Source organism: Trachypithecus francoisi, unplaced genomic scaffold (assembly GCF_009764315.1).
Source record: "Trachypithecus francoisi isolate TF-2019V2 unplaced genomic scaffold, Tfra_2.0 Lachesis_group6, whole genome shotgun sequence".
NCBI classification, from domain to species: domain Eukaryota; kingdom Metazoa; phylum Chordata; class Mammalia; order Primates; family Cercopithecidae; genus Trachypithecus; species Trachypithecus francoisi.
In genome coordinates this window covers 75,181,081-75,207,203 of record NW_022681471.1, presented here as the reverse complement: position 1 = coordinate 75,207,203, position 26,123 = coordinate 75,181,081, and the positions used below count along the sequence as shown (strand labels likewise).

The 26,123-nt window shown below is 41.5% G+C and overlaps 1 protein-coding gene and 1 pseudogene across 4 annotated transcripts in view; both read right to left on the bottom strand.

Moving 5' to 3' along the window:
- Positions 1 to 203: 203 nt before the first annotated feature.
- OPHN1 (oligophrenin 1) overlaps positions 204 to 26,123 on the bottom strand; it is a 400,049-nt gene continuing 374,129 nt past the window's right edge. For all 3 annotated transcript variants that reach the window (XM_033200949.1, XM_033200948.1, XM_033200947.1), the window contains exons 21-25: positions 17,288 to 17,611; positions 10,571 to 10,736; positions 9,468 to 9,518; positions 5,201 to 5,242; positions 204 to 3,967 (exon numbers count right to left, since the gene is read on the bottom strand). In XM_033200949.1, the coding sequence (XP_033056840.1) occupies positions 5,209 to 5,242; positions 9,468 to 9,518; positions 10,571 to 10,736; positions 17,288 to 17,611 (575 nt within the window). In that variant the 3' untranslated portion in view covers positions 204 to 3,967; positions 5,201 to 5,208. The remainder of the gene's footprint in view (positions 3,968 to 5,200; positions 5,243 to 9,467; positions 9,519 to 10,570; positions 10,737 to 17,287; positions 17,612 to 26,123) is intronic.
- LOC117077293 lies at positions 23,270 to 24,954 on the bottom strand (annotated as a pseudogene). The gene has a single exon (XR_004434725.1). The product of XR_004434725.1 is annotated as a phosphoglycerate kinase 1-like (transcript).

Here is a 26,123-nt window from a genome sequence, read left to right as displayed (position 1 = left end):
TATTAGACAGTCTACATACTTTATTGAAAGTCACATGAATGAGCCCCAGGATCTCATTTGTTTTATTATTTTGATATAGCATATGTCTTTCACACAGACACTCTTTCTAGCCCTCTACTAATGCCCTTGGCATCAAATGCTTCATTTCCCCCAGGAAAATGAAGGCTTTTCTTTATTGAAAACTTATCTTTAAGGTATCTTGATTCTCTCTGAAATTTTTTATTATTTCTGACATTTTTTCTGGGCTTGTAATGTGTCAAGGCCACTTATCTGCAGCTACCTTAAAAGTAGTATAATTGATCTACGTTCTCTCAAAAGCAATTTTTTCCTAGTCACAGAACTATTTCTTCTTTTACTACTTTATTTGTTCTAGTTATTACAGAATCAAAGAACTTCTTGAAAAGACAATACTTTCCCATGATAACCAATTACTTAGAAATACTCCGCATGACACTATAATTGAAATTAGATGCTAAGTTTTGTCCCTCAGTGACTGAATACCCCCAACCTTTTAAAAAACAAAAACTTCAAAAATAAAAATTCAGTATTTCTTTTTGTAAGCCATCTCTTGATTTTGCTATCACCACGGAAAAATTTGTAGAGATTTGACCCCAATACATCAAGTACTGCAGAGGCACCAAGACCTTTTCTCCTTCTAAAACTGCATTTGTGGATGTCACCAGTCTCTTAGGCTGAAACTGAAACTGCCCATGCTACAACCTTGGCGAAGTATGGAGACATCTGTGAGGACCTTTTTACTTTTTGAAAAATGGCAAGGCAAGGACTTAACAATTACCAACTAAAACACAAATCCTTCACTTCACAAAATAAAATTAGATGATCATCTTAAAAACATTACCAAATGTGTAAGCTCAATATGAAGAGAAAGCCTAACTCAGCAATATCTTCCAGCCCAGTTTGCATTTCCATATAAACTGAACCTGCATCCCCTCCCTCCTTCAAATGTTTGCCTTTCAATATTTCGTAGGCAGGCAAGAGTCAAGAGTCATGCCAAGTCTAGCAATGTGGCCTCTGTTCAAACACCTACCACAGTGTGGCAAAGGGAAAACAGCATGGGCTAAGAGTGGCCTGGATTCAAATCACAGTTCTTTTATTTACTTCTATGTACCCTTGAGCTGGTTGCTTTAGCCCCCAGGACATAATTTCTTTCTCTGTAAAATGAGAATAATACTTGCATGTATATGAAACACTGAGCACTTAATAAATATGTGCTTAATAAATGTTAGGTTCTTTGTTATCCCTGCCAGTTCATCAGTTTCAGTTCATCCATTGCCAGATTCTCTAACCTGCTGGCCAAGGTATGTTGATAATTTCCTATAGTTGCCACTCTTCTATGATCACCCTCTTCCCATAGCCTCTGCAAAATGACTACCCATTCATCAAGCCTAGGCCAAACCAGTCTCATTCCATGATAGCATGCCTCGCCACAGGAGCTTTTTGCACTTTAAGTCAGAGTGCCAAAGAGAGGCGCTGAGATTCATTCTTTGGGATTCTTAAGGTATAGACCAGAGCAAGGGCAGAGCTACTCAGCCACTGCTCCCTGGCCTCTGGGCAGATTGGTGGTCCTCAGCTCTCCACGATAGGCCTTTGATCTGTGTCCCAGGCAACACACAGCAATCTCATGACATTTCTGGGACATATTTTCTACTGGGATCACAGCAACTTTCTAGGGCTCTCAATAATCTTCCAATGTTTGCATTGGTGATTGTGGCATTTTCCCTCAAGAAAACCAGAGTCAAACCATGTCTCTTTAAAGGGACTGTGGCTCAATTAGCCACGCTTTCACAGCCAAAAGCTGCACACCTGTCTGCTTTATTCAGGATAGAGCAGGGAGGCCACAGCCCTGAAACCAGGGCTCAAAAATAAAACCACTTCCTAGGTGAGGTCAGTAAGGCCTCACAGAGACTACTGTTGGGGGCAAGCAGCAGGATAAATGATGGTCACTTGACTCTTTTACTCCTGGTTTCTTAGCAACCTGGCCTTTGAGACTGGGTACAGTGGAGAGGGTTCAATGGGGCCACCTGGATATGCCTTGATTTAGAATGGCATCAAGTTTCCACTCAATTACTTTCAAAAAGGCTCTCAGTGTACTTGGCCTTATATGTTCCTAACTCACCAATAAACCATGTTTGGAATTCAGTCTTGAAAATGACTACTGCCTTTCAGTAGCACTGTTTCAAATGCATCTCTGAGTGAGGTTTGCGCATGAGTGTGCGTGCACTCACTCTCTATCTCTTTATCTAGGTTTCTCTGTCAGTACTATACTCAGTGCACTAATAGGGCCTTGGTAGAAGAGTGCAAGTAGGAAAGCTCTTTCCCTCACACTGGGCAACATTATAATTATACAGACTCTACAGACAAGCTATGGCCCAGGCATCTGCACAGAAACAAGTACCGATGCTCTTTCCAGCAACTTCCCTTCAACAAACAGGAATCAGAAATGTCCATTCCTCAGATTTCTGCCCCATTACACCAATTTTTAGGTCCTTTCCAATAATAGAGATAGCAAATGAAAGGGACCTGGCAAGGGATTATGTCTTAACATTTTTCACTTGGTGGCAAATACTCAAGAAACAGGGTAAAAGCCAACCCCCAGAAATGATGGCCACTAAAGCCGCAAACCACAAGGTCCCTTACTAGATAAGTGTGATATAATGGAGAAAAAAAAACTTGCATAGGAGCCCGGGACCTGAGATCTTGTCCTGGTGTGATCATTACCTTGCTCTGCCTCAGTTCCCCCAACTGGAAACTGGGCAGTTAGACTAAATGATTTTGAAAAGCCGTTCCAATCAAGGGCTTATATGGATTGCAAAAAGGGTATTTTACTCAAGTGCTGTGGTTCTTAACTTTTTTGGGTCACCAGCCCATTTGAAATTTAGCAGAACATTATGGATTATCTCCCCAGAAAGGACATGTTGTCATGGAATTGTGCATACCATCTCTGGCGCATCATGGAGTTTCTGAGTCCATGGACACTGGTTAAGAATTGCTTTTTTCAGGAGATAAAATAGTTTATGTGCAGAAGGCAAACATGAAGCAACAGTGACAGCTGCCTGGCCTCAATCCACGTTAACAATTTTTCTAGCATTTGACCCCAAAATAGAACTCCTGCAGGACCAAACACAGTCTCCCTTTTTTTTAAAGAATGTGTTCAGCTTTTGTTTGTTTCTTGATTGCTTGGAAAGGAAGCTGTCAAAAAAAAAAAAAAAAAGGGAGAAAGAATAATCCATATAGACCTAGGCTTTGACATGCAAAACATGCTTTGCAGATTTGTCCTAAGTGGCTGCGTGTAAGAGCAGGAAGGCCACCTTCCTAAGTCCACATGGAGGGGCTGTGGGGGCATCACTCATCCCACTCATGGCCCCGCAGGAGCAGGCAGGCTCTTGGCAACATACTGAAGCACCAGAGCGCCAACATGGCACCAGTGTCCGTATCCTCAGTAGGAGACATGTTGAGATTCTCCAATGTTCAGCAAACATTTCTATTTTCCTCCAACCAAGGTAAGCAATGGCCCCAACTCAAGTGGCCTTCAGTTCAAGGTAAGACCCCTGAGATCAGTCTTTACCCCCAAAACTCTCAGAGTTCAATGGCCCTCTGAGGAAGCAGGAAGTTCAGGGTAGAGTTGAAAACTGAGCTCCCCTCTTCGACTCAGGTAAGTGGATATCTTGGTTTTGGCAGAGTCTGGCTTGAGGGAGTCTAGCTCTTCACAGTGTTACAGGAACTCAAAACAGACCTTCTGAGGGGATGAAGACTGAATACAAAGGAGATATAAACAACTGTCTAGGACACATGCTCCTTATTTTATGGTCTCCCAGAGAGAGCCTGAAAGTGCAAGGCTAGGAAGGAGCTGCTCTTCAACACAAAATGACTCCACACACAAAGGTTTGAAGAAGAAAGACTGTTTCAGAACCTGCAAAGGGTCCTCTGAGGCCAAGGCTTTTAAAACCTGAAAGAGAAAGAAGAGAGTAGGGAATTAGCCAGGACTGGTCAAATACTTACCAGCCACTGATCAGTGGGGCTTCTCTTGGTAGGTAGGTAAGCCTATAATTGGTAGCTCATCTTCTGAGCAACAGGGGATTGCTGGGCAAAGGCTCTTACAAGTCAGATCTCATGAAACAGGCCTAAGATGGTGCTATGACCAGGGTTGGACACTTTGTGCCTTTGACCTAAACTCAAATTCCCCAAAATCTACATGGAGAAATAGAAGCCTGATACTAGGACCTCTGAGCTTACTTCCCACATCATGCCCACTGCCTTTATGGTCGTATAATAACTACAAACTTCCTTTTAACAGGGACTTCACCTCCACAGGGGCTGATAAGGAGAAGCTTATCTACCCATGGACCTCTGAGGACTGGCAGTGACAGGGAAAAAAAGAAGGTTAGGGAGCACATGAAAAGCCAAGCTCCAGATACTTGGATCTCATTTATGTGTGTATCAGGTCACATCATGCCAGCAATCTGATAGTCAAACAATCAGAACTCCTACGGTAGAGAAAGGAATTTCCCTGATATCTGAGTCTCCGTGACCTTTGCAAGTCACTTATCCCCTCTGAACTTCAGTTCCTTTATTTGTGAGTTAGAACACATGTTATCCTCCCTTCTCCTGGCATGTGATATGCATCAAATGAAATAATGAATGTGAAAGTGCTTTGCATTGGACAAACATAAAGGACTAAGAATGAAGGTTCAGGTAGGTAAGACTGAAATAATGATTTGGTCTGTAGGAATGAATCCATCTATAGATAGTATCTGTTAAAATATCAAAAAGGAGGTTCCTGGTTTCCTTAAAGGCCTGAGAGGTGTCAAAGTTAGAAGGTTCCAACCTTCTCACTTTAGAAACTGGGAAACTGAGGCTCAGAGAAGGAAATGTACTTTCCCAAAATGTCACAGCCTAGGATTCTTAATAAATTTGATTCAAAGGCAATCTGTGAAAGCATGTCATAGTTTGGCTAGGAAAAAAAAGAAACGAAAGAGGAAGGTTACTTAAAATCACACAAAACCTTGGAATTGAAAGTCACTAATTTAAGGGTCATGCAGTGATAGGGTATTGAACTGAGGCATAGAAGTGAGTTCCCACCCTTCTGATCTACATGTTATTCCAGTCCTCAAAATATCAGATCCCGTAATGAAGGCTTATGTGGAACAAGGTTCTGTAATCAGGGATAGGGACTACATACCTGTAGCCTCAACTTTCATCTCCAGGAAGTCTGCCTTGAGAACTGTGGATAAAGAAAGACATTTCACTAAGATTCTAGAAATCAGGACTGGAAAGGTAAATTAGGGGAATGGGGGACCCTTCCAGGCCAGTGCTAAAGAGGCCATTTGAAAAACGGAGAAGTGATTCAGCCCAGATGTTTCAAAACATCTAGCTCCATGCTTATAGTTGGGGCTCCTTCTCTGGCAGGCTTAAAGAGCCCAGCATCCCAGACGTGAAGACATCCTTCAGGCACCAGAACAATTCTCTGAGTACCAGACTATGTGAAGCTTGGAGAACCCAGGGAAGCTGGCTGCAGACCACAAACTACATACTGTGATGATCTCTAACAGGGATAAGGGTGAGGACACAGACAAGTACCATGTGAAAGATGAATCCTCCTTTGCCTAGAAGACCAAACCAACCTTGTCCAGCCTCTTGATGTGCTTGGATTAGTTCTAAATTACCCTTGTCTGGGGACAGCTGGGGGACAAGAAAATCTTGGCAAATGAAACCCACTATAGTGTGGCCAGAGCATTGCGTATAACAGTTGGTCCCCAGGGCTATGTCCTCAACCCTCTGTTTATCTCTTCTCTCCAGTCTGTTTACACTTACTCCCTGGAGGATCTTATTCCCATCCATGGTTTCAATTGCCACCAAATACTAGGGACCTCCCCGCAACAGGCTACTATTCACATTGTAGCGTATGTGAATAGCCCCCCCACCAAGACTTATATAGTGGCTGTACTCACAGTTCTACCCCAAAATCTATGTATACGTACATCCAGCTCCAACTGCTAGCCTAAGTTGCAGTTACCCACTGAACATCTCTACCTAAGTCTCTAAGTGTCTTTTTAAAATTTGTACAAATTTAACAACTATGTCTTCAAAATCACTGTGTCCAAAATTGAGCACAGCATCTTTCCCATAAAACCTGCTTCTCCATGATTAATTATTGTACCATCTACTTAAGTGCCCAAGTTAGACTTTTCTCTTTCTCAGTTCATCAATGTTCCATGTTGAAAACGTAGCAAGGTCTTATTGAGTCTTTCTCAAATCTGTCCCTTCTATTCCATTCCCACTGGGAATGCCATAGGCCAGGGCTTACCCAACTCTTGTCAGGACAATTAGTCTCCTTAACTGGTCTCCAGTCTTTACTCTCCCATCTATCTTTCCCACTACCAAAGTGATCTTTCTACAACTTGGTCAGCTCAGAATGTGACTGTCATGCTTGAAGTTCTTGCCCCCTTTTTATGACTCATCCACATATGGACTGCAGTATAAAGACCAAGCACCTTAGTATGTTATACAATGCCTTCACAATCTGGCTCCAATTCCTCTTTCTGGTCTCACCCCCAGCTAAGCTTCCCTCTTTTCACTGCCACATTCTAGCCAAAGTGGAATGCTAATAACTTCTGAAACCATAAGCTGTTGGGCCTCTTTGAAATGTCCTCCCCTCCTTTATGTTCTTGATGAGCCATTACTCATTTTCTTCTTAGTTATTATGTTTAAATTGTGTAAGGGAAATGAATAAGGGGTTGATGTCATTCAAATGCTAGGCTGTAGTCAGGTATACAAATGGGGACCAAAAAGGGGCAAGACAAAGTTTAAAAAGATCATCATTTTCATTAGAGATGAGAGAAAAACTTAGCAACAATGACCACAGATGGGACTGACTGTGTGACTGGTCTGAGGATCTTGAGCAGAGGCCAGCCTGTGGAAGCACTGATGCAAGTGGTGGTTACAAGGTGGAGGCCTAGATGGAAGGGATGCTTTCCCTATGTGGATGCTGAGTGGGAGGAGCCTGTAGGTACCCAGGATGTTAGCTCACGACATACTGGAGAGCAGGTGTACCTACTTTGGTCTTACCTACATTCCTGCCAAAATGGAATCTAGGAATAAAGAACAGGATTAAATTTGGTTCTAGAAGACCAGACACGGGGTGGGTAGAGTGATACTCTAGCCTGAAGTGCCTGCTTTGGTCATAGCCCTTGTAGGGTGTGGTTGATCTAAGGCTTCCTTGAGCACTGGCTGACAAAGCCCAGCCCATTGGTAGTGGCTACCCATCTTTTCACACTCTCAATACCAGTTTGGCTATAGCTTCCCTCTTGTAAGTCTACCTGCCTTAAAAATTCTATTGGACTTTCTTCCTGCTTCTTACATATTTCCTTCTCAATACCTTGGTTTCCTGTCCAAGCTTGCAGATCAATAACTCCCCCCACAACATTGTTTCTGTCTAGTTCTATTCTTTTTTCAAGCCCCAGCTCATATATCACCTCCTCTAAAAGCTTTCCTATAGACATATTCAGTTCATTCCAGTTTACATCGTTCTATTTCCTTGTTATTTACTTCTCAAGTGGTTTATTCTAGGGAGGCATAGGCCACCTTATTAAGAATATTTGAGACTCTCTTCTTCTCCTTCTTCTTTTCTTTTCTTTTTTTTCTTTTCTCAAGGGAGATATTTGGTTAAGCTTACTTTAAAAATTTCTGAGGTGAAAACTTTTATCTTCATGCTATTGGTAACAGAAATCTGGTGCCTTGATCTGACTTTCATCTGCTATGGTAGAATGAATGGTAAATTATTGTCTAAGGAGAACTTGGCCCAGTCTGAGGTTCCAGGTGGCTCACTGACAAGCAGAGCTAGAATGAACTGCTGTGCAGAATCATGTCCTAGTGAGTCAGTCCCCATAGTTTTGACTAGAGGATGGCAAATCCACCCCAACTCCACTACTGGGAAAGGTATATTGTTCTGCTTTTAACTGACCACCTAGAAGAGTTCTGCTTCTGTCACCTGTTAGGAAGAACAATTTCAAACTCTCTGATAACCAACAAAAGTGTCCCTGAAGGCTAATCAAATATTTCTCCAGATGTTCTAGTCCAAAGGGTCCTAAATTGCAGGCCTTGGACAGTCTGCACCAGCACTTGAGAAGTTTTAATAACAAACTAATGGAAAAGAAGAAAGGGAGGGAGGGAAAAAACAAAATAAAACAAAAAGTCATATTCCCAGGCCTCACTACTAGAGATTCTGTTTTAATGGGTCTAGAATGAAATTCAGGAATATGTGACTTTTTTCTCCACGTTTCCAGGTGACTTAGATGTGCAGCCACTTTAAGAACCATTGCTTAAGTCCAGTGTTTACCCTCGAAATGGGGGCCCAAAGGCTGTTTATGTTAGAGTATAATATTCTACATATCCCTGTCAGCTGCCCTTTGAGTATATAATGGAATCTAAATAAGTAAACTAACAAAAAAATAGAGCCACATTGGGTGTAAAGTCTTTGAGATACTGCTTGGTGTGTATTCGCATGCACATGCACACACAAGTGTGCACATACATATGTGCTTGTGAGAGAAAAGAGAAAGAGGAGCACAGAGAGAGATGAAGAAATGGAGAGGCAAAGAGACAAGAGATACAAAGAGACACAGGAAGAGAAAAACAGAGACATATAGAGTGACATGAACAGAGAAACGGACAGATAAAGACAACTATGGGGACACAGGCAGAGAAACACAGAGAGACAGAAAGAGATTGAGAATGACACAGACACTGGCTGGGTACAGTGGCTCACGCCTGTAATCCCAGCACTTTAGGAGGCTGAGGTGGATGGATCACCTGAGGTCAGGAGTTTGAGACCAGCCTGGCCAACATAGCAAAACCCTGTCTCTACTGAAAAATACAAAAATTAGCTGGGCATGATGGCGCGTACCTGTAGTCCCAGCTACTAGGGAGGCTGAGGTGGGAGGATCACTTGAACCCGGGAGGCAGAGGTTGCAGTGAGCCAAGATCGTGCCACTGCACTCCAGCCTGGGCAACAGAGTAAGACTCCATCTCAAAAGAAAGAAAAGAAAAGAAAAAAAAGAAAGAGGGAAAGTGGGAAGAAGGAAGGAAGGAAGAAAGGAAGGAGGAAGGAAGGAAGGAAGGAAGGAAAGAAGGAAAGAAGGAAAGAAGGAAAGAAAGAAAAGAAAAAAAGAAAAGAAAAGAAAGAAAGAAAGAAAGAAGAAAGAAAGAAAGAAAGAGGGACAGAGACACCAAGTGAGAAAAAGAATATGAGAGAGACAAATAGACAACACAGGTGAACAGGTGAGAGACAGATAGGGATGGAGAGACAGAGTTGGGGGAGAGAAAGTGACAGACAGAGACAGATCTGTAGAGAAACAAAAAAGAGAATGCTAGAGTGAGCACAATTGCATGCTAAGGATGCAGTTATTAAAAGGCGATTTGGTTTCTCTTTTGCCACCTCTATCTCTTACCTTCCTGTTTTCCGGGAAGCTGTTTCAAAAAACCTGGTCCTGGAAGCCACCCTGCAAACAGAAGCCAACCAAGTCCCATAAGTTGCTTTGGTAAACATGTGAGAACCAGTGGCCAACAGAAAGGACAGGAGACTCTGAACCAGATGAGACACCAATGCCAGCCCCTGACTTTGCTGGCAAAGGCCCTACACATCCGAATGTGAAATGGCCCAGAGCCCATAGGCACCCCTAAGGCCATAGCTGACACTCTTTATCCCCACTGCTTCAGAATGCTCTGAGTATGTTGCTGAGTCAGGCTCTTCTTGGGGGAAATAAATGAAACCAGTCTTGATTTCAAAGTATAATTGTTGGCTTTTTGTAAATATACTGAGCTAATTAGTCAAAGCTGTGGAGGCTTTGTTCTTCTTTTTCTCCAATTTTACAATTATGGAAAACAAGAAACACAAGAAAAAGGAAGACCAAGAGGCAGTATACTGAGAGCAGTCCCAGTCAATAAAGAGAGGACAGGCAAGTGCGTTGTGGCCAAGCAAAGCTGGTCCCTGAGCACTGCTGTGGTCCTACCCTAGCTGCTCCTTCCCTGGTTCCTTGGCTTGCAGCCCAGCCTCAGGAAGGCCTGTTGGACATCAGCTCAGCTCCTACCCTGTAAGAGGCTCTCTGGGGAACCCAAGTCATTTTGAAAAAATTTTAAATCATACCCTTTGCTTAAAATAAAAGCCTCAAGCATAAGTACAATGAACAAATCTGTTCATTAAATTACTTTTAAAACCAGTAGACATAACAAGAAAATTTTGTTTAAATGTCCTGAGCCAAGGAAGCTAAAATCAGAAGGTAATAATATCACCATACAGAGATAAAGGAAGTTAAGAAAAATAGGTCTCCTAGCAGGTACTAAGAATCAAAGGTTTCAACTTTAGAGAAATCCCTCAGCTTTGAGCATTGAGTGGAATACTCCCAACAGGGCTGGCTTATGATATTTCCCTAGACTATAAAGTGAAGGATGCCCCAGGGTTGTGCACTGTATACCCTTAATATGGTGATCCTGAAAGCATTCCTAGTGGCCTAGGACAGGCCTTCAGTCAAGTTTGAGGTACAACCCTACTTACACAGATGATGTGATTTCCCCTGCATTGCCAGCCACAATATCTGGCTTTGGTTCTGGCTTTTGGGGAGTAGCTGCCCGGCAGGGAGGATCTGGGGGCCTCACTGGGGGGCGGATGATGGTTGGCTTTTCTCCTGGAGGCCGCACTTTGCTGAAACTGTCAGCATCCCCTAGAAGAGAAAATGATACCAGGAACTTGGATGGTTAGCCAAACAGAACACTACTCATGAACAGGCACCCAATATGAGAGTTACCTGGGCCAACTTCCTTGGCCTCCATTTCTTCTTGGTGACTAACAACTCTGACTATTTTTTTTTTTTTTTGTAATTTTTCTGGCAACTATCCCTTCAGACTATATTTGAACCCCAGCTCTGGAGTTTCAGATATTTTGGGTGTGTCATATCAATTACCTAGGTCTCAGTTTCCCCAGCTATATAATAAAGATCCACAATATATTATCTTACAGAGATAGTGGGAGGATTAAATCAGGTACTAATATATTTAGTGCAGGGCCAGGTACATAGTAGGTGCTTACTAAATGTCTTATGATGATGAATTTGAATTGTTTAAATTTATCATCACTGAAATCCAGGTCTTTTCACTTAGGCCTTGACTATTATAGTTGTCTTCTAACTCACCTTCCTGCCTCTGTGTCTTTAGTTTCCTTGTCAGTACAAAATAAATATAAATACTTTTTAAATAAGATGGTTATAGTAGGACTATAGTGAAACAGGTAAACTCACACATTGCAGGTGGTAATGTGAACTGGGTTTATTTTATCTAGAGGGCATCAAGGATTCTGGAATAATATGGATGAAATACAAAATCATACATATGAGACAGTTCATACTTGTTGATCCAGTAATTCTGCTTTTGGGAACAGGCCCAAATGGACTAATCCAAGAGGGGAACAACAACAACAACAAAAAAAAACCTTAAGAAAAAGCAATTGGCACAAAAGCATGCATCTTATCAGAAAAAAAATCAAACCTAACCACAAAGGCTAAACAAACAATTCAATTCATACAAGCATTTAACCAATACATATTATGTGTGAACTGCCAAAAATTTAGACAAGGTCAAAACAAAAACAGGCATACAAAATAATATCAAGTGAAAAAGTCCACAAAAAGTGCTATTATATATAATAGCCCATTATAGCCCAAGCTTACACTCTCACAAAAAAAAAAAAAAAAAAAAAAAAAAAAAAAAAAAAAAAAACAAGGCACACAAATGACCCCTGCCCTCTAGGAGCTCAAAACTGAGTTGGGGATATAAGTCATATTCATGGGAAATAAGTGTGAATACTATAAACCAGCATCCACATTAGAGGGCCAATCTTGGGTGCCAAAATATGTGAAACAAGGGAGGGCTAACTGGGGTAGGATTGTCAGAAGGCTTCATGGACAGAATGAGAATTGAGCTAGACCTTGAGGTTAGTTTGCCTCTTCCTAGGTGTTTGGCATGGTAGGGACAGGTTGTGGGTTGAAAATATAGCTCTGAACTCTTTTATGCCATCTACATTTTAGGCTTGAGACTTCTCAAACGGCCTTGAATACAGAAGAGTAGATACCCCATCTTCCACGCCTGCCATTTCCTGAGAGGTTGTTACCTAGTAATACTACCACTTCTTAAGCCTCTTTTATTTTACCAGATTCTTTGTATAGCTAATCTAATTTAATCCATGCAAAATCCTTGCCTTCAATGGTGGTATTGTCCCCACTTACAGTTGAGAAAACTGGCTCAAAGAAGTAAAGCTGACCTAACTACGATCAAGTAGCTAGTAATAGTCTCCTATGAAAGCAAAACAACTGCTATCATTTATTGAGTACTCTTGATATGCTAGGCATGTAGAGAACTCACTTTGTTGTTATAGTAATCCTATGGGCACAAATATTATCCTCATCATACACATGAGAAAACTAAGTTTCAGAGAGGTTGTAACCTGCCTAAGGTCCCACAGCTAGGAAGAGGCAGAGCCAGGATTCAAACTCACATCTGGAAGATTCAGGAGCCTGAGCTTTCAACCACTAAGTCTCTTGAGCCTATAGTCTTTCCACCAAGCTGTACTTCCTTTTAATTTCTTTCCAACCTTAGTCCAAAACCTGGCTTTTACTACAAAATTGATCTCCCTCTCAAGCCCAACCTGTTCCCTCTTTCTCTAATCTCTGTCAAATGAGCATAACCAAAGAATCTTAACATTTGCAGATTTATTGGGACCTGGTGGTCATCAGTATTCAACCTTAGCAATGTTTTTTCACCTTTCCTTATACTCATCTATACCCAACCTGAAGGTACAGAGTAGGCGGAGGTTGTTCCTCTTGTAGATTCCCCGTCTCCTAGAATTATCTCTTTTTTTCTATGACACCCTTCCATGCTCACCTTAAAGCCTTCCTTAGCCATTATTTATCCTTATAAAACAATTTGGAGTTAGGCTCCAAGAAAAGTAGAGAATAAAAACCAAACAGTAGATTATTAAAGCATAAGTCCAAACAAGAAAATGCGGATAATGGCCAGCAACACCCATTACTGCAAGAGCAAGTTTGTTCCTAATACTTTTAGAGTAGATGCAAATACCACTCATAGCATTAGTCACCTCAGTGGAGAATTGATGGCTCTGTGACTGAGCAAGCCCTTACAAGCCCAAAAGCATGCTACCAGATGCAATCTTTCCTTTCCAGCCAAGACAGAGGAAAGGAGCTAAGAAGGGCCCCTCAACCCATGTCATAAAGTCCTAGTCCATGGTGTGCTCTTCATTGTCATCTCAATACCTCAAGTAGAATGAAGGTCTCCTTGCTCCATGCTCCTACTAGAATTTCTTCTCACCCCATTAGAACATGGATCACATTGGGCTGGGGCTGATTGCTTGCATGCCAGTGTCACCACGAACCTTTGGAAGGCAGAGACATGACTTTTCATCTTTGTCTCTCCCTTTGCATAGGATTATGCCTGATTAAATAAACAAAAACATGTAAAGTAGATGGGATATAGCCCTCCTCCCTCTTCATTACCCAAAGGGAAGTCCTAAATCCCTTTGTGGTAGCTACATGTCTGCCCTTTGCAAAGTCAGGACACTTAAGGGGCAATAAACTCAGATGAAGGCAGAAAAAAATATGCTTGTATAATTTTGCACCCCCCAAAAGTAAGTGGTCCTTAGAAAAATAGAAAGGAGAAGGTAGCCAGTGCAACTGAAGAAATATTGTATGAAGAAAAAGAGTCCCAATCTTGAACCCAAGAAGCTGAGGTCAAGCCCCATCTCTGCACCTTACAACCTAGGTAACTCTGAGCAAGTTGTTTTGTGTCTGTGAGCCTCCGTTTCTCCAACTATAAAAAGAGGAGGGTAAATCCTACCTCATAAGGCTTATCACAATGATTAGATGCAACTGAAGAGTGAAAGTATCAAGCTCATGTCTGGAACAGAAAAGGATCCTTGATAAAATTCCATCAGCAAACACTATTGATTCTTATTTTAAAGTTGACTATCATGGAAAAAAGCAGTTTAACATGCACCATGCTTTTGTTACTTTTAATTGCTGAGAAAAAATGTGAAGAATGTTAAGGCCACTCAAATGTTAAGTCAATGCAAGGGGTAAAGATGGGGGCAGGACTGTGGCACAGTTGGCTCACTAACACAATGGAGCCTGTGTATTGATCCTCAGGATGGCAGGCAAAGTCCTAAACAACAGAGCTGAAACGGGGTGACAACTGCAAGGTGCAGACTGGGCTGGCTGAGGTAACAGCTGCCTCCCTCGAATACTGCCATTCAGGCTACGGCCAGTACCAGGAGCAAACAACTATCAGTTATAGCACAGGGTCAGAGCTGTGTGCAGCTTTTGCTTAACTGGTAACTCTTCAGATGCCGGGGAATCTACTAGGAGAAGCAGCCAGAAACAGGAGGGGAGCAAGTAGGAAGTAAGAAGTAAATAGATAGTGTAGGTAAGGTTCAAAGAGGCAACTATATCAGAGGTTTGGGGGGTTCTCCACCGAGGAAAAAACCACCTCAGTTCTGCTTTCTATAGCCAAAGCTGGAAGCACGGGTTTTTGAAAAATGTTGCATCATGCCAGGCTGTTGCTAACTGATTGAAAGCAGAAAATGAAGCCAGGCAAAGCTGAGGCCCAGATTTAGATAGTTAGGCTGATACTGAACAAGTCAGATCAGTACTTATATTAACTGAGACCATTAGATCAGAGTAGCTGTCGCCAGCAGCCCAGGGTAGGACTGGAGGAAGGAGAAGAGGAGAATGCCACTGGGATTGAACTTTGCAGGAGGGAGGGAAGAAGGGTTGAGTTACTGTGTGTGCTGAGCTGATAGAATCTGGCCAATCTCAAGGCTTGGCAACAGACAAGACAAATTTTACTGTGATGAGCATAAGTTGAGTTACCCAACCTTCTACCCAGATTGATAGGAAGGTCATGACATGACTTAAAAAGGGAAGCAGAGGTCTACATTAAAGTTTTCCCTTTCTTGGCTATGTCCCAGAAGAGCTAAATCATAGTGAGAAGAGGGACAGGGGAGGCAAATCAGTATCATATTTTGAATGCTGATTATGAGCCAGATATTTTGTTATTCCTTTAAATCCTAGCAATAATAGCTCTATCAGGTGAACTGTTTTCTCATTTTACAGAGCTGGAAACCAAGGTGCAAACAGCTTAAATAAATCAACTGTGATAGCATGAGTGATCACATCAGCATCAGTGGATCAAACCAGAGCATTCAGAGTCAACTACTTGTAGAAATTGTACTGGACTTGTAGAAATTATACTGAACCCCCTCCCATCCCCACATTGAATAGCTTTTACTAAATTGTGCTCTGAGTCAATGCCGTTGGTTCATACTGAGGTTGTTACATGAAATAATCCATGGAAGAAATTTTTTCCTGGCCTCAAAACAGAAAAGTTATGGTTTACCTGAACAATTGGCTTGTTTTTACCTTAGGAACTTAGTTATATAATCATTGGTTTCTCTCTTTTTGTTTGTTCTAGAAAGTTTGGAACCAAATCTATGACACTGCTCCACCAAGTGTTTAAGGATTCATGGCAAATATTTTGTATACTAACTCCATTCCTGCCATTTCCTTGCTATTCTACCTTTCCCCAACCTCCCGATTCCCATTCTGGGCCTCATGTTTTCTTATCAGTACTCTAGAATCTAAGGTAAAGGCCAGTAAACTTTTTCTGTAAAGTGTCAGACAGTTAATATTTTAGGCTGTGCAGGCCATAAAGTCTTTGTTGCTACTATGCAATTCCGCTGTTGTGGCATGAAAGCAGCCATAGACAACATGTAAATGAAGGGGTGTATTTATGTCTATGGACAAAGTTTGAATTTCACAACATTTTCATGTCATAAAATATTATTTCCTTTTTAATTCCAAACATTAAAAATTGTAAAAAAAAGAATTCTTAGCTTACAGGCTATATAAAAAGAGGCAGTGCAGTGGGCCCAATCGGGTCCACAGGTCGTAGTCTGCCAAGCTCTCTCATCTAAACCTCAAGAGGACAGGGACTTCATTAAGTCTCATTCATTTCTTCAGCATGTAGAATGGGGCCAGGTACACGGTCAGTACTCAATAAATATTTGTCAAATAAATTATTCTTAACAATTTTTTTAAGGTTTTACATTTTGCTATACTGTGAAACTCCTTAAAGCTACAAAGTAAAAGAGCTAGGACTTGGATCCAAGCCTTTCTGATACTCAAATCCTTATTTTGTCCATTATATCTTACTATCTTCATAGAATTATGTCCCCTAAAACTCCCCACTGGATTAGCCCCAATCTCTCAACATGAGTCTCAACATGTAATAGTTAATTAAATTTGCCGAAGTCAGCCACACCTTGAATTTGCAATAATTTCAAAAGTTCAGAGTTTGGCAGAAGTTGTGCCCCTTTGTCCCTATTTCTCCCAAACTCCAAAGGAGAATGAGAAAACAAGGGTTCACAGATTCACAGCTTCTTATAGGAAGGTAAAATGATTGTTCTGCCTCAGGGGAAAGAACGCTGACTTTGGTGTCTATGAGACATGGTAAGATTTAGTTCCCAGCTCTGCCAGTTACTAGCTGTGAATCTTTGGCAAGTCACTTACCTACAGCAGCCTCCATTTCCTAATTTAAAAAACAAACAAACAAACAAACAAACAAAAAAAACCAAGAATAATACATTCTTGGCCAGGTATGTTAGCTCACACCTGTAATCCCAGAACTTTGGGAGGCCAAGGCGGGTGGATCACCTGAGGTCGAGAGTTTGAGATCAGCCTGGCTAACATGGCAAAACTCTGTCTCTACTAAAAATACAAAAATTAGCCAGGCATGGTGGTGAGTGCCTGTAATCCCAGCTACTCAGGAGGCTGAGGCAGGGGAAATCACTTGAACCTGGGAGGCGGACGCTGCAGTGAGCCGAGATCACGTCACTGCACTCCAGCCTAATACATTCTTTACAGTGGAATTGTGAGGATAAGAAATAGTATATCAGCAATTAGTACAGTGCCAGGCACATAACACTTGGGATATAGAGGTAAACAAAACAGGTAAAAAATTCCTGCCCTCATGAAGCTTACATTCTAGTGATTGTTGTGACTGATTATTGTGATCTTGCCCACTGTTCCAATATTAGTGATAGTAAACCGGAACAGAATGCCACTTAAATATATCTCCAAACTCAGAAGGATCTCAAGGTGAAAAGTAGTTAGGTTCAGCTCTGGCTCCCATGGGATTCCCAAGCACTTACCCTCCTTGTGATGGGCCAGGGGCCGGGGAGCTGGTCTCTTTATGTGGAAAGAGGGGGTCTTGGTGGGCCCAGAGCCTGGCATGGGTCCATTGGTGGCCTTTGGGGTAATCTTGGTCCCTCCATCCTGTAGCCTAGACACCAACTTCCCCACATCCACCTCTGGGCAGGGCTCCAACTTGCCATCCGAAATAGGCCTGCTTGGGGACTTCCTCCCAGGATCAGTTTCCCCACTCCTCTGAATAGGTAGTTTGGGGTGTTGTGGTGGCTTGGGGGTTTCTATGCTGCTGGTGATAGTACCATTCAGTGTTTGATGTTGGATTTCATCTGGGAAAAGTTGGTGCAAAGAGGAAAGATTAATGATAACTTTTAAAACCTTTTCATTTTGATACATGCATACATACTTAATTTTGAAAATTTGTATACATTTTCAAAGCAGCTATGTCACTGTGGCACAAACCAACTATATCCCACAGAATCATTCTCTACCCTTCCCAGTTCATGTAAAGCCACAGATCCAATCAAAATAAGGAATTCAAGATCCGTGTATGATTTTCACCACCACAATTCAATAAGCCACAATAAACCAAGAGGTTTTATTAAAGGAATATGTCATTCAAAAAAGACTTAAAGTCCCCAATCAACGGCATATTCTATTCTTCGCAAATGAAGACATCATCAGTTAACTCTTAACCACTTCTCTGAAAAGTATTTTGTTAAGGTCTCTCAAATTTTAAGTTAATCAACATAACATACTTTAACTTCTTTCTCCAACTCAGAAGGAAACCTCCAACTGTTCTTTCCCCAGCTTTTGTGGTCTACATTTCCTCTGACATTAGTACATGTTTTTCAGTAGTTCTGAGACTTACTGAAAGCTTTTGAGACCCTAATGAGACCTAGGGACCATCTCCCTAGAAAAATTAACCCACACAAATATAACCAAAATTTTGAAAACTAATTTTTAAGTGATTCACAGAGCCTTCTGAAGCTGTCAATAACCCCAGATTGAGAATGCCTGCTGTAAAGAAACTGTCACCTTCCATAGTCATAAAAAACTTATGAGTATAGTGGTTAAGAACAGAGGTTCCAGCCAGCAAATTGAAATCTGAGATATATATCAACCAATTGCAATACATGGATTTTATTTAGATCCTGATTTTTTTTTTAACAAAATGAGATAATAGGAGAATGTGGATACTGACTGGATAGTTGATCCTAAGAAATCACTGTTTTGTTTTATTTTCTTTTAAGTATGATGATGATATTGTGGTTTTGCTTTTAAAAGAGTTCCTTTCTTTTAGAGATATATACTGAAACATTTACAAATGAAATGACATGATGAGTAGGTTGGGGGAACAGGTAGGGGTATAGATGAAATAAGAATGGGTATATGTTTTTAAATGCTGAAATGTGGAGAGTTCAATATGTTTGTTTTCAATTTCTGTTTATGTTTGGAATTCTTCGTAATAAAATGTTAAAAGAAATACAGGCTCTGAAGCCAGGTGGCCAGGTCTGAATCTCAGTTCTGCTTCTTACCAACTGTGAGACCTTGTACAAGTTCCCTATTCTCTTTGTACCTCAAATTTTCTCCTCAGTAAAATGGGAATAATAAAGAATACCAGTCTCATGAGGTTGTGGTGAGGATTCCAGGAGATGGTACACTTATTTCAGTGCCTGGCACATAACAGACACTCATTAATTGGTGGTTATTACTTACACTATTATGTGGTGGGTGGGCAGTGAGGCAAGAGTTTCCACGGGGGAAGTCTTGCTGCAAAGGTTTTTGTTCCCTAGACAGTTTTGTTCTCCTTGGGAATCTGCCACCACTGATGCCACTGCCAAAGGGGCCGGAACCAAGGGGAGTTCCCCTGCAGTCCCCGTAATTTTGTCCCAAAGTAGACACATAGCCCTTTATTTATTAACCCTAGCACAAGTGCAACCAGACAGAGGCCATCAAACAAAAAAAACTACCAAAGGCTCACAAATAACGGCATGAACATGAGCACAAGAGTGCCAAGTAACTAGAGCCTCTGGCTTCCAGGACATGCTTGTGGCGGAGGCCATCTTTAAACATATAGCACTCAGGAGTAACTCAAGCACATCTACTCTCTCCAAACAATAAAGTGTATGGTGACATAAATTCTTTCCCTCACATGCTTTAGCCCAGCATCTCAGATGCATGTTCCTATCTGAATACTTTCTTCTGGCCAAGTGACTCCATCTTTGCTCTCCCCTAGGGAAGACAATAAAGGTTGCCTGTGCCCTACAGGCCATAGAGTATCATCACCATCTCAAGAGGGTCCGTTTTCATAATGAGGATCCACATACACAGCCTCAGAGAGGCTGCTACCTTCCACTCAGGAAAGTATCTTCTGCTTGCTAGGGAAAATAGGAAATGTAATGATAGAAGCCATGATGACTTCGGAGCTAGGCCTTTCAGCAGGGAAACTATTTCCAGGTTCTGGGGTATGGTGAATAAAAATAATGATAATAGTGACAATGATAGTAATAATGAGAATAATACTAAGATAACATATACTATTACTTGAACACTTACACCATGGCAGGCCCTGTTCTAAATGCTTTACCTGGATTATCTCATATAATCCTCAAAGCAGTTCTATAAAGTAGTACATTGTTATTAGCCCCATTTTACAGATAAGAAATCTAAGGCACCCGAAGTCTCCATGTCACAAAGCTACTAAGTGGAAACGCCAAGTTTCAAATCTTGAAGTCTGTTTCCAGAGTCTATTTACTCTTTCTGAAGAGAGAGTTCATTGCTCTGTCAGGTAATAAAAGTTCGGTGCCATCCCCTTTCCCTAAGCAGCCATCCATTTCTACAGGAAAACACACAGACAAGCCTCAGGGACTATGAAGAACTGCGAGTGAATCAGGATCAGACAGTGAGACCTCATAAATAGGCATAGGGCCAACCCTTAAAGTGGAGGCCTCTCTTCTATGGGTGGGTAAGAGGTGGGGAGAAGCTTTGAGAGAATACACATTAGTACTGTAATAGAAATAAATCAATTATTATAATACATTTAGATTCATGCAAATAAGTGCTAGGAGTAAGACAGTACTAATACTGACTGCAAGGATTAGAGACGGTCTTTATAAAAAAGGTAACTTTTGAGCTGGGCCTTGAAGAATTCCAAAAGGTGACGCAAAGTAGAAAGGGCATTCAAACAAAAAACAACTTGGAGGAATGAAAGACCATGTTTGCCTAATAAAATATAATGAAAAGTTTGGTTTGGCTTGAGCATAGGGACCAATTATAGATGAAAAAGTGTGGGTAGCTGGAGGTGAGGTTGCTGAAATAAGTTGGGTCTATATTATGAAGTCCATGAATGCCGTGCTCAGGAATACAAACTCTGCCTTTGAGTCACAGAAGACAATGATTTTGGGGGACAGAGGGCTGGGGGTGGGGAGAAGTGGCATTATCAAATATGCATTTTTAAACATCCCTTTGGGTTCATTATGAAAAGTGATGAAAAGTAGGCTTGTTCCAACGAAAAATAGGTTGCAGCAGAAAGACTGGTGGCAGAAAGACCAGCTAGGGGACTGCTGATGAGAAGGATCCAAACTAGAGCTGCATCAGAAAAGAAAAGCGGATTCAAGAGAGGTTAAAGAAGTGGAATAACCAGGGCTTAGTTATGGAGGTGTGATGGAGTCCATGAGAGGGTGAAAGGAGTCACTGACATACTATATACAAAAGGGATAACAAATTTCAGAGTAAGATAATGAGATGCTACTGGTGAGTAGGATTGGTTCCTTCTCAGAACAGTGTTCACACAGGTTATAGGAGGTGTGATATTATAGTAAATAAATAAGCTTCAGGATAAGATAGATGAGTGCAAATTGTTCTGTCATTTAGCAGCTGTGTTAGTTGGGAAAACTACTCATCATCTTTGAGCTTCCAGTGCCTTCACTATAAAACAGAGTTCAGTATACCTACCTCTCATGGGAGTGTTGAACATTAAATGAGATGATGGATTCACACTCACAGAGAATGGCTAGAATAAATAAGACAGACTATATACAAAGTGTTGGCGAGGATGTGGTGAAATTGGAGCCTTCATTCATTGCTGGTGGGAAAGTAAAATGGTGCAGCTGCTGCCTGGTGTGGTGGCGCACGCCTGTAATCCCAGCAGTTTGGGAGGCCAAGGTGGGCGGATCATGAGGTCAGGAGTTTGAGACCAGTCTGGTCAAGACAGGTAGTGAAACCCTGTCTCTACTAAAAATATAAAAAATTAGCTGGGTGTGGTGGTGTGCGCCTGTAATCCCAGCTACTCGGGAGGCTGAAGCAAGAGAATCACATGAACCCAGCAGGTGGAGGTTGCAGTAAGCTGAGATCACACCATTGCACTCCTGCCCAGGTGACAGTGCAAGACTTCATCTCAAGAAAAAAAAAGGTACAACTGCTTTGGAAAACAGCCTGGCAATTCTTCAAAAGTTTTAATATAGACCGACCATATAACCTACAATTCCAGTCCTAGGTATATACCCAAGATAATTAAAAACAGACATCCACAGAAAATCCTGTGCATAATGTTCACAGCGGCATTATTTATAATAACCACAAAATGAATACAATCCATGTGTCCATCAACTGATCAATGGATAAATAAAATGTGCTACATATATACAAAAGGATATTATTTGTCCATAAGAAAGAAAGAATGAAGTACTGATACATTCTACAATGTGGATGAATCTTGAAAATATTATGCTAAGAGTAAGATGCCATCCAAAAATGTCCACATATTCTATAGTTACATTTCTATGAAATGTCAGAATAGGCAAATCCGTAGAGCAGAAAGTAGATCAGCAACTGTCAGAGGTTGGGGGAGAAGTAAATTTAAAAGTATTGGGTTTCTGGGATGATGAATATGTTCTAGAATAAGATAGTTGCACAAAATATACTAAAAACCATTAAACTGTATGCTGTAAAATGGGGATTTTATGGTATGTGAATTACAGCTCAGTTTTTTAAAAAGTTAAAAATAAAAAATAAATGTCTAGACTGGATAACCTCATTGGAGATCTTCTGGCCAAAGCCCTCATCACCACAGAGGGACAAATTGAGGTCCAGAGAGGGGAAGTGACTAGCTCAAGTTATTCAGCAGGCTAGTAGCCAAGATTAAATTAGACCTTCTGTCTACTGACACCCAGTTCATTCATTTTTTGCACTCATTTATTAAGAACTTACTATATGCCTGGCACTGTGCTCATGCTTCAGATACAGTACAAAAAAACAAGTGTCCACTGGCATAGAGTTTATATTGGAGGAGACTGTAGATAAACAAACCCATTCTGTAAAAATGAGACTATGGAACAACAGACAGGCATTCAATGTTCCCTTCTACTTTCTCCTGAATGCCAGCTCACCTCCTCTATGAAAGAGTTGATCCCTTAAGTGATAATCTCTTCATCATTCCTTATACATCCACTCATTCATTCTCAGAATATTTACTGAATACATGATACATATACCAGGAGTTGTTCTAGGGCCTGGTAATCAAATAGATTTTACATTCTAATGGGAAAGAGAGATAATAAACACATGAACAAACAGTAGCAGGGGATATGAGTTGCATAAAGCCATATAAAGGGATAGGGAGTGATTGGAGGAGGAGAAAGAACTATTTAAGTAGAATGTTAAGAAAAGATCTCTATGAGAAGATGGCATTTAGTAGACATCTGAATGAAAGAGTGAGCCTTGTGAAGTTCTGGAGGAAGAATGTTTAGGGCCAAGAGAGTAGCAATGCAAAGGCTCTAGGTAAGTTTGACACAAGTAAGGACCTGCAAGAACAATGAGATTAGAGTAGAGAGCAAAAGAGACAGTGAGAGAGCAAAGTTCAGAAATGAAGGTCAGAGAAATCAGCAACAGTCATATAATGAAGAATAAGATACAAATTTTATTCTAGATATGAAGGGAGGTTACCGAAAATTTGGCACAGAGGGAATGATGTGATCTGATTTCCATTTTTTTCATGGTTTCAGTGGACACTTTTATTGTTTATTTAATGGATCATCAATTTTGTCTCCTTACCTACAAATGGAATTTCATCTTGTTTCCATGCTGAGTAGTAAAACAGTGACAAAGCTAATCATAATAACCTACATCAAAAGGGAACTAAGCTAACACAGCTCACTTTTTTTAACAGGCAAAATACAAATACATGTACTCTAGAACACACAATGTTTAGTCACTAAGAAATTCAAATGGGATCTTGAAGAATGTAGGCAAATCCAGGGTGCAGTAAAGATGAGCTGAGATGCTGTGCAACTGTTTAAGGGTTCCTGGGCACTGCATCTCTTGGCCACCAGCTGAACCTTGACACGGAAGGTTTTAGCTAATGCCAAGTGGAGATGCAGAAAATGCTAAGTTGACATAGAGGCTGTGCACAGGAACTAAAAGGCAGGAAAGTACTAAATATTGCCGAGAGCATCCACCCCAGGAAGGACTTTACCTTCCAGGAGCTCTAAACTGGCACCACCCCTAGTGCTCACATGCCTGATTTTATCCTTGTGTTCCATTTGGCACAGCAAGTGGCAGCATCTCCACCACCTATGATGCTAATGCAGCCCCTAGAAGTGGCTTTCACCACCTCATCCATGAGGGCTTTGGTTCCCCGGGCAAAAGCTTCCCATTCAAATGCCGCCCCCCCGCCCCGTCTGCTTAGCCTGAGTAACAGTCTCAGCATACTTCTTGCTGCTTTCAGGACCACAATCCAAGCCCATCCAGCCAGCAGGTATGCCAGAAGCCACAGTGGCTTGGCCAGTCTTGGCATTCTCATCAAATTTGTCAGCAGTGACAAAGTCAACAGGCAAGGTAATCTTCACACCATTCTTCTCAGCTTGGGACATTAGGTCTTTGACAATCTTGGCTCCCTCTTCATCAAATAGAGAAGTGCCAATCTCCATGTTGTTGAGCACCTTAAGGAAGGTAAAAGCCATTCCACCACCAATAATCATCTCATTGACTTTGTCCAGCATATTATTGATCAGGTGGATCTTGTCTGCAACGTTAGCTCCACCCAGGATGGCCAGGAAGGGTCACTATGGGCTCTTTAAGACCTTGGCAAAGTAGTTCAGCTCCTTCTTCATCAAAAAACCACCAGTCTTCTGAGGCAGATTGACTCCTACCATAGAGCTGTGGGCTCTGTGAGCAGTGCTAAAAGCATCATTGACACACACGTCCCCTAGCTTGGAAAGTGAAGCTCGGAAAGCTTCTATTTTGGCTGACTCACTTTAACCTTGTTCCCAGAGTTTTCCCTTCCCTTCTTCTTCCACATGAAAGTGGAGGTTCTCCAGCAGGATGACAGACCCAGCAGCTGGGTTTGCACAGGCTTTCTCCACTTCTGGGCCTACACAGTCCTTCAACAACAGAACATCCTTGCCCAGCAGAGATTTGAGTTCTATAGCAACTGGCTCTAAGGAGTACTTGTCAGGCACAGGGACACCATCAGGCCGGCCTAGGTGGCTCGTAAGGACTACTGACTTGGCTCCATTGTCCAAGCAGAATTGATGCTTAAGATAGCAGCCTTAATCCTCTGGTTGTTTGTTATCCGGTTGTTCTACATAGGAACATTGAAGTCGACTCTCATAATGACCCGCTTCCCTTTCACGTCCAGCTTGTCCAGTGTCAGCTTGTTAGAAAGTGACATTTTGGAAATGGAGAGAGGTCCATGTTTCAGACAGCAAGGGAGCCGGCCGCTGATGTGTGCTTGGGAAGCTTGCAGAATCTTTATTTCCATATTTTAAAGGATGTACATGTTACTGGTTGCCAGGGAGAATGAATTATAGGCAAGGAAGAAGGCAAGCGATGGTACCAGGTAAGAGATATAGTGGCTCACAGTGACAGAAGCAGTGGGCAGTAGTAGAAGTTAGCATATAATGTGCATGTAGAGCTGACAAGAATTGCTAATTGATTCAATATGAAGGAAAAGGGGAAAGGAGTAACCGAGGATGATTCCAAAGTTCTTGACCTTAGCAACTGGATGACTGCTGCTGCCAGTTACTTAGATGGGGGAGACCAGAGTAGGAACAGGTTAAGAAAGAGTTGGGCATCAAGTTATGTTTTCCACAGTGTAAACTGAGATGCCCATGAGTCATCCAAGGAGAACTGTTGAGCAGGAATTTTGATATGACAAAAGAGGCAGGATATCAATCTTAGATAAATTTGGAAATCATCTTTAGCATTTAAATGATATGTAAAACCATGAAACTTAATGAGATCATACAGGAAAAGAACATGATCAGAGAACAGGACTAAGAAAAAAGCTCTGGGACCTTCTAACATGTAAAGTTGGGAAGAGAAGAAAAAACAGGAGAGAACACTGAGATGGATTATCTGGTGAGATTAAAGGAAAATCTGGTGTCCTGAAAGCCAAGTGAATAAAGTGTTTCAAGAAGGAGGAGTTAGTCAACTGTGTCAGATGCTGCTCACAAACTGAGTATGATAAGAACAATGTTGTAGCTATTTGGTTTGGCCTCATGGAGATTATTGGCAAACCTGACAAAAACGGTCTTAGTGGAGTAGGAGGGCACAGGCACATTTAGAATGGGTGTATTCTCCACACTAGCAATTATTCCACTGAAGGCATTTATTTTTTCACTTATCTATGTCTCCATTTATTCTGTGAGGGCAAGCAATGTATCTTAATTTCACCCAGCACAGTACCTGGCACATAGTAGTTATCCAATCCATGTTTGCTATATTTGAATTTAAAATTTCACATTCACCTTGCTCACCCATTTCAATATATTAGGGGCATAAATCTAAGAACACCTTGCATCCTGCACTGGCCTTATAGGGATCCTCCACATGGTAACT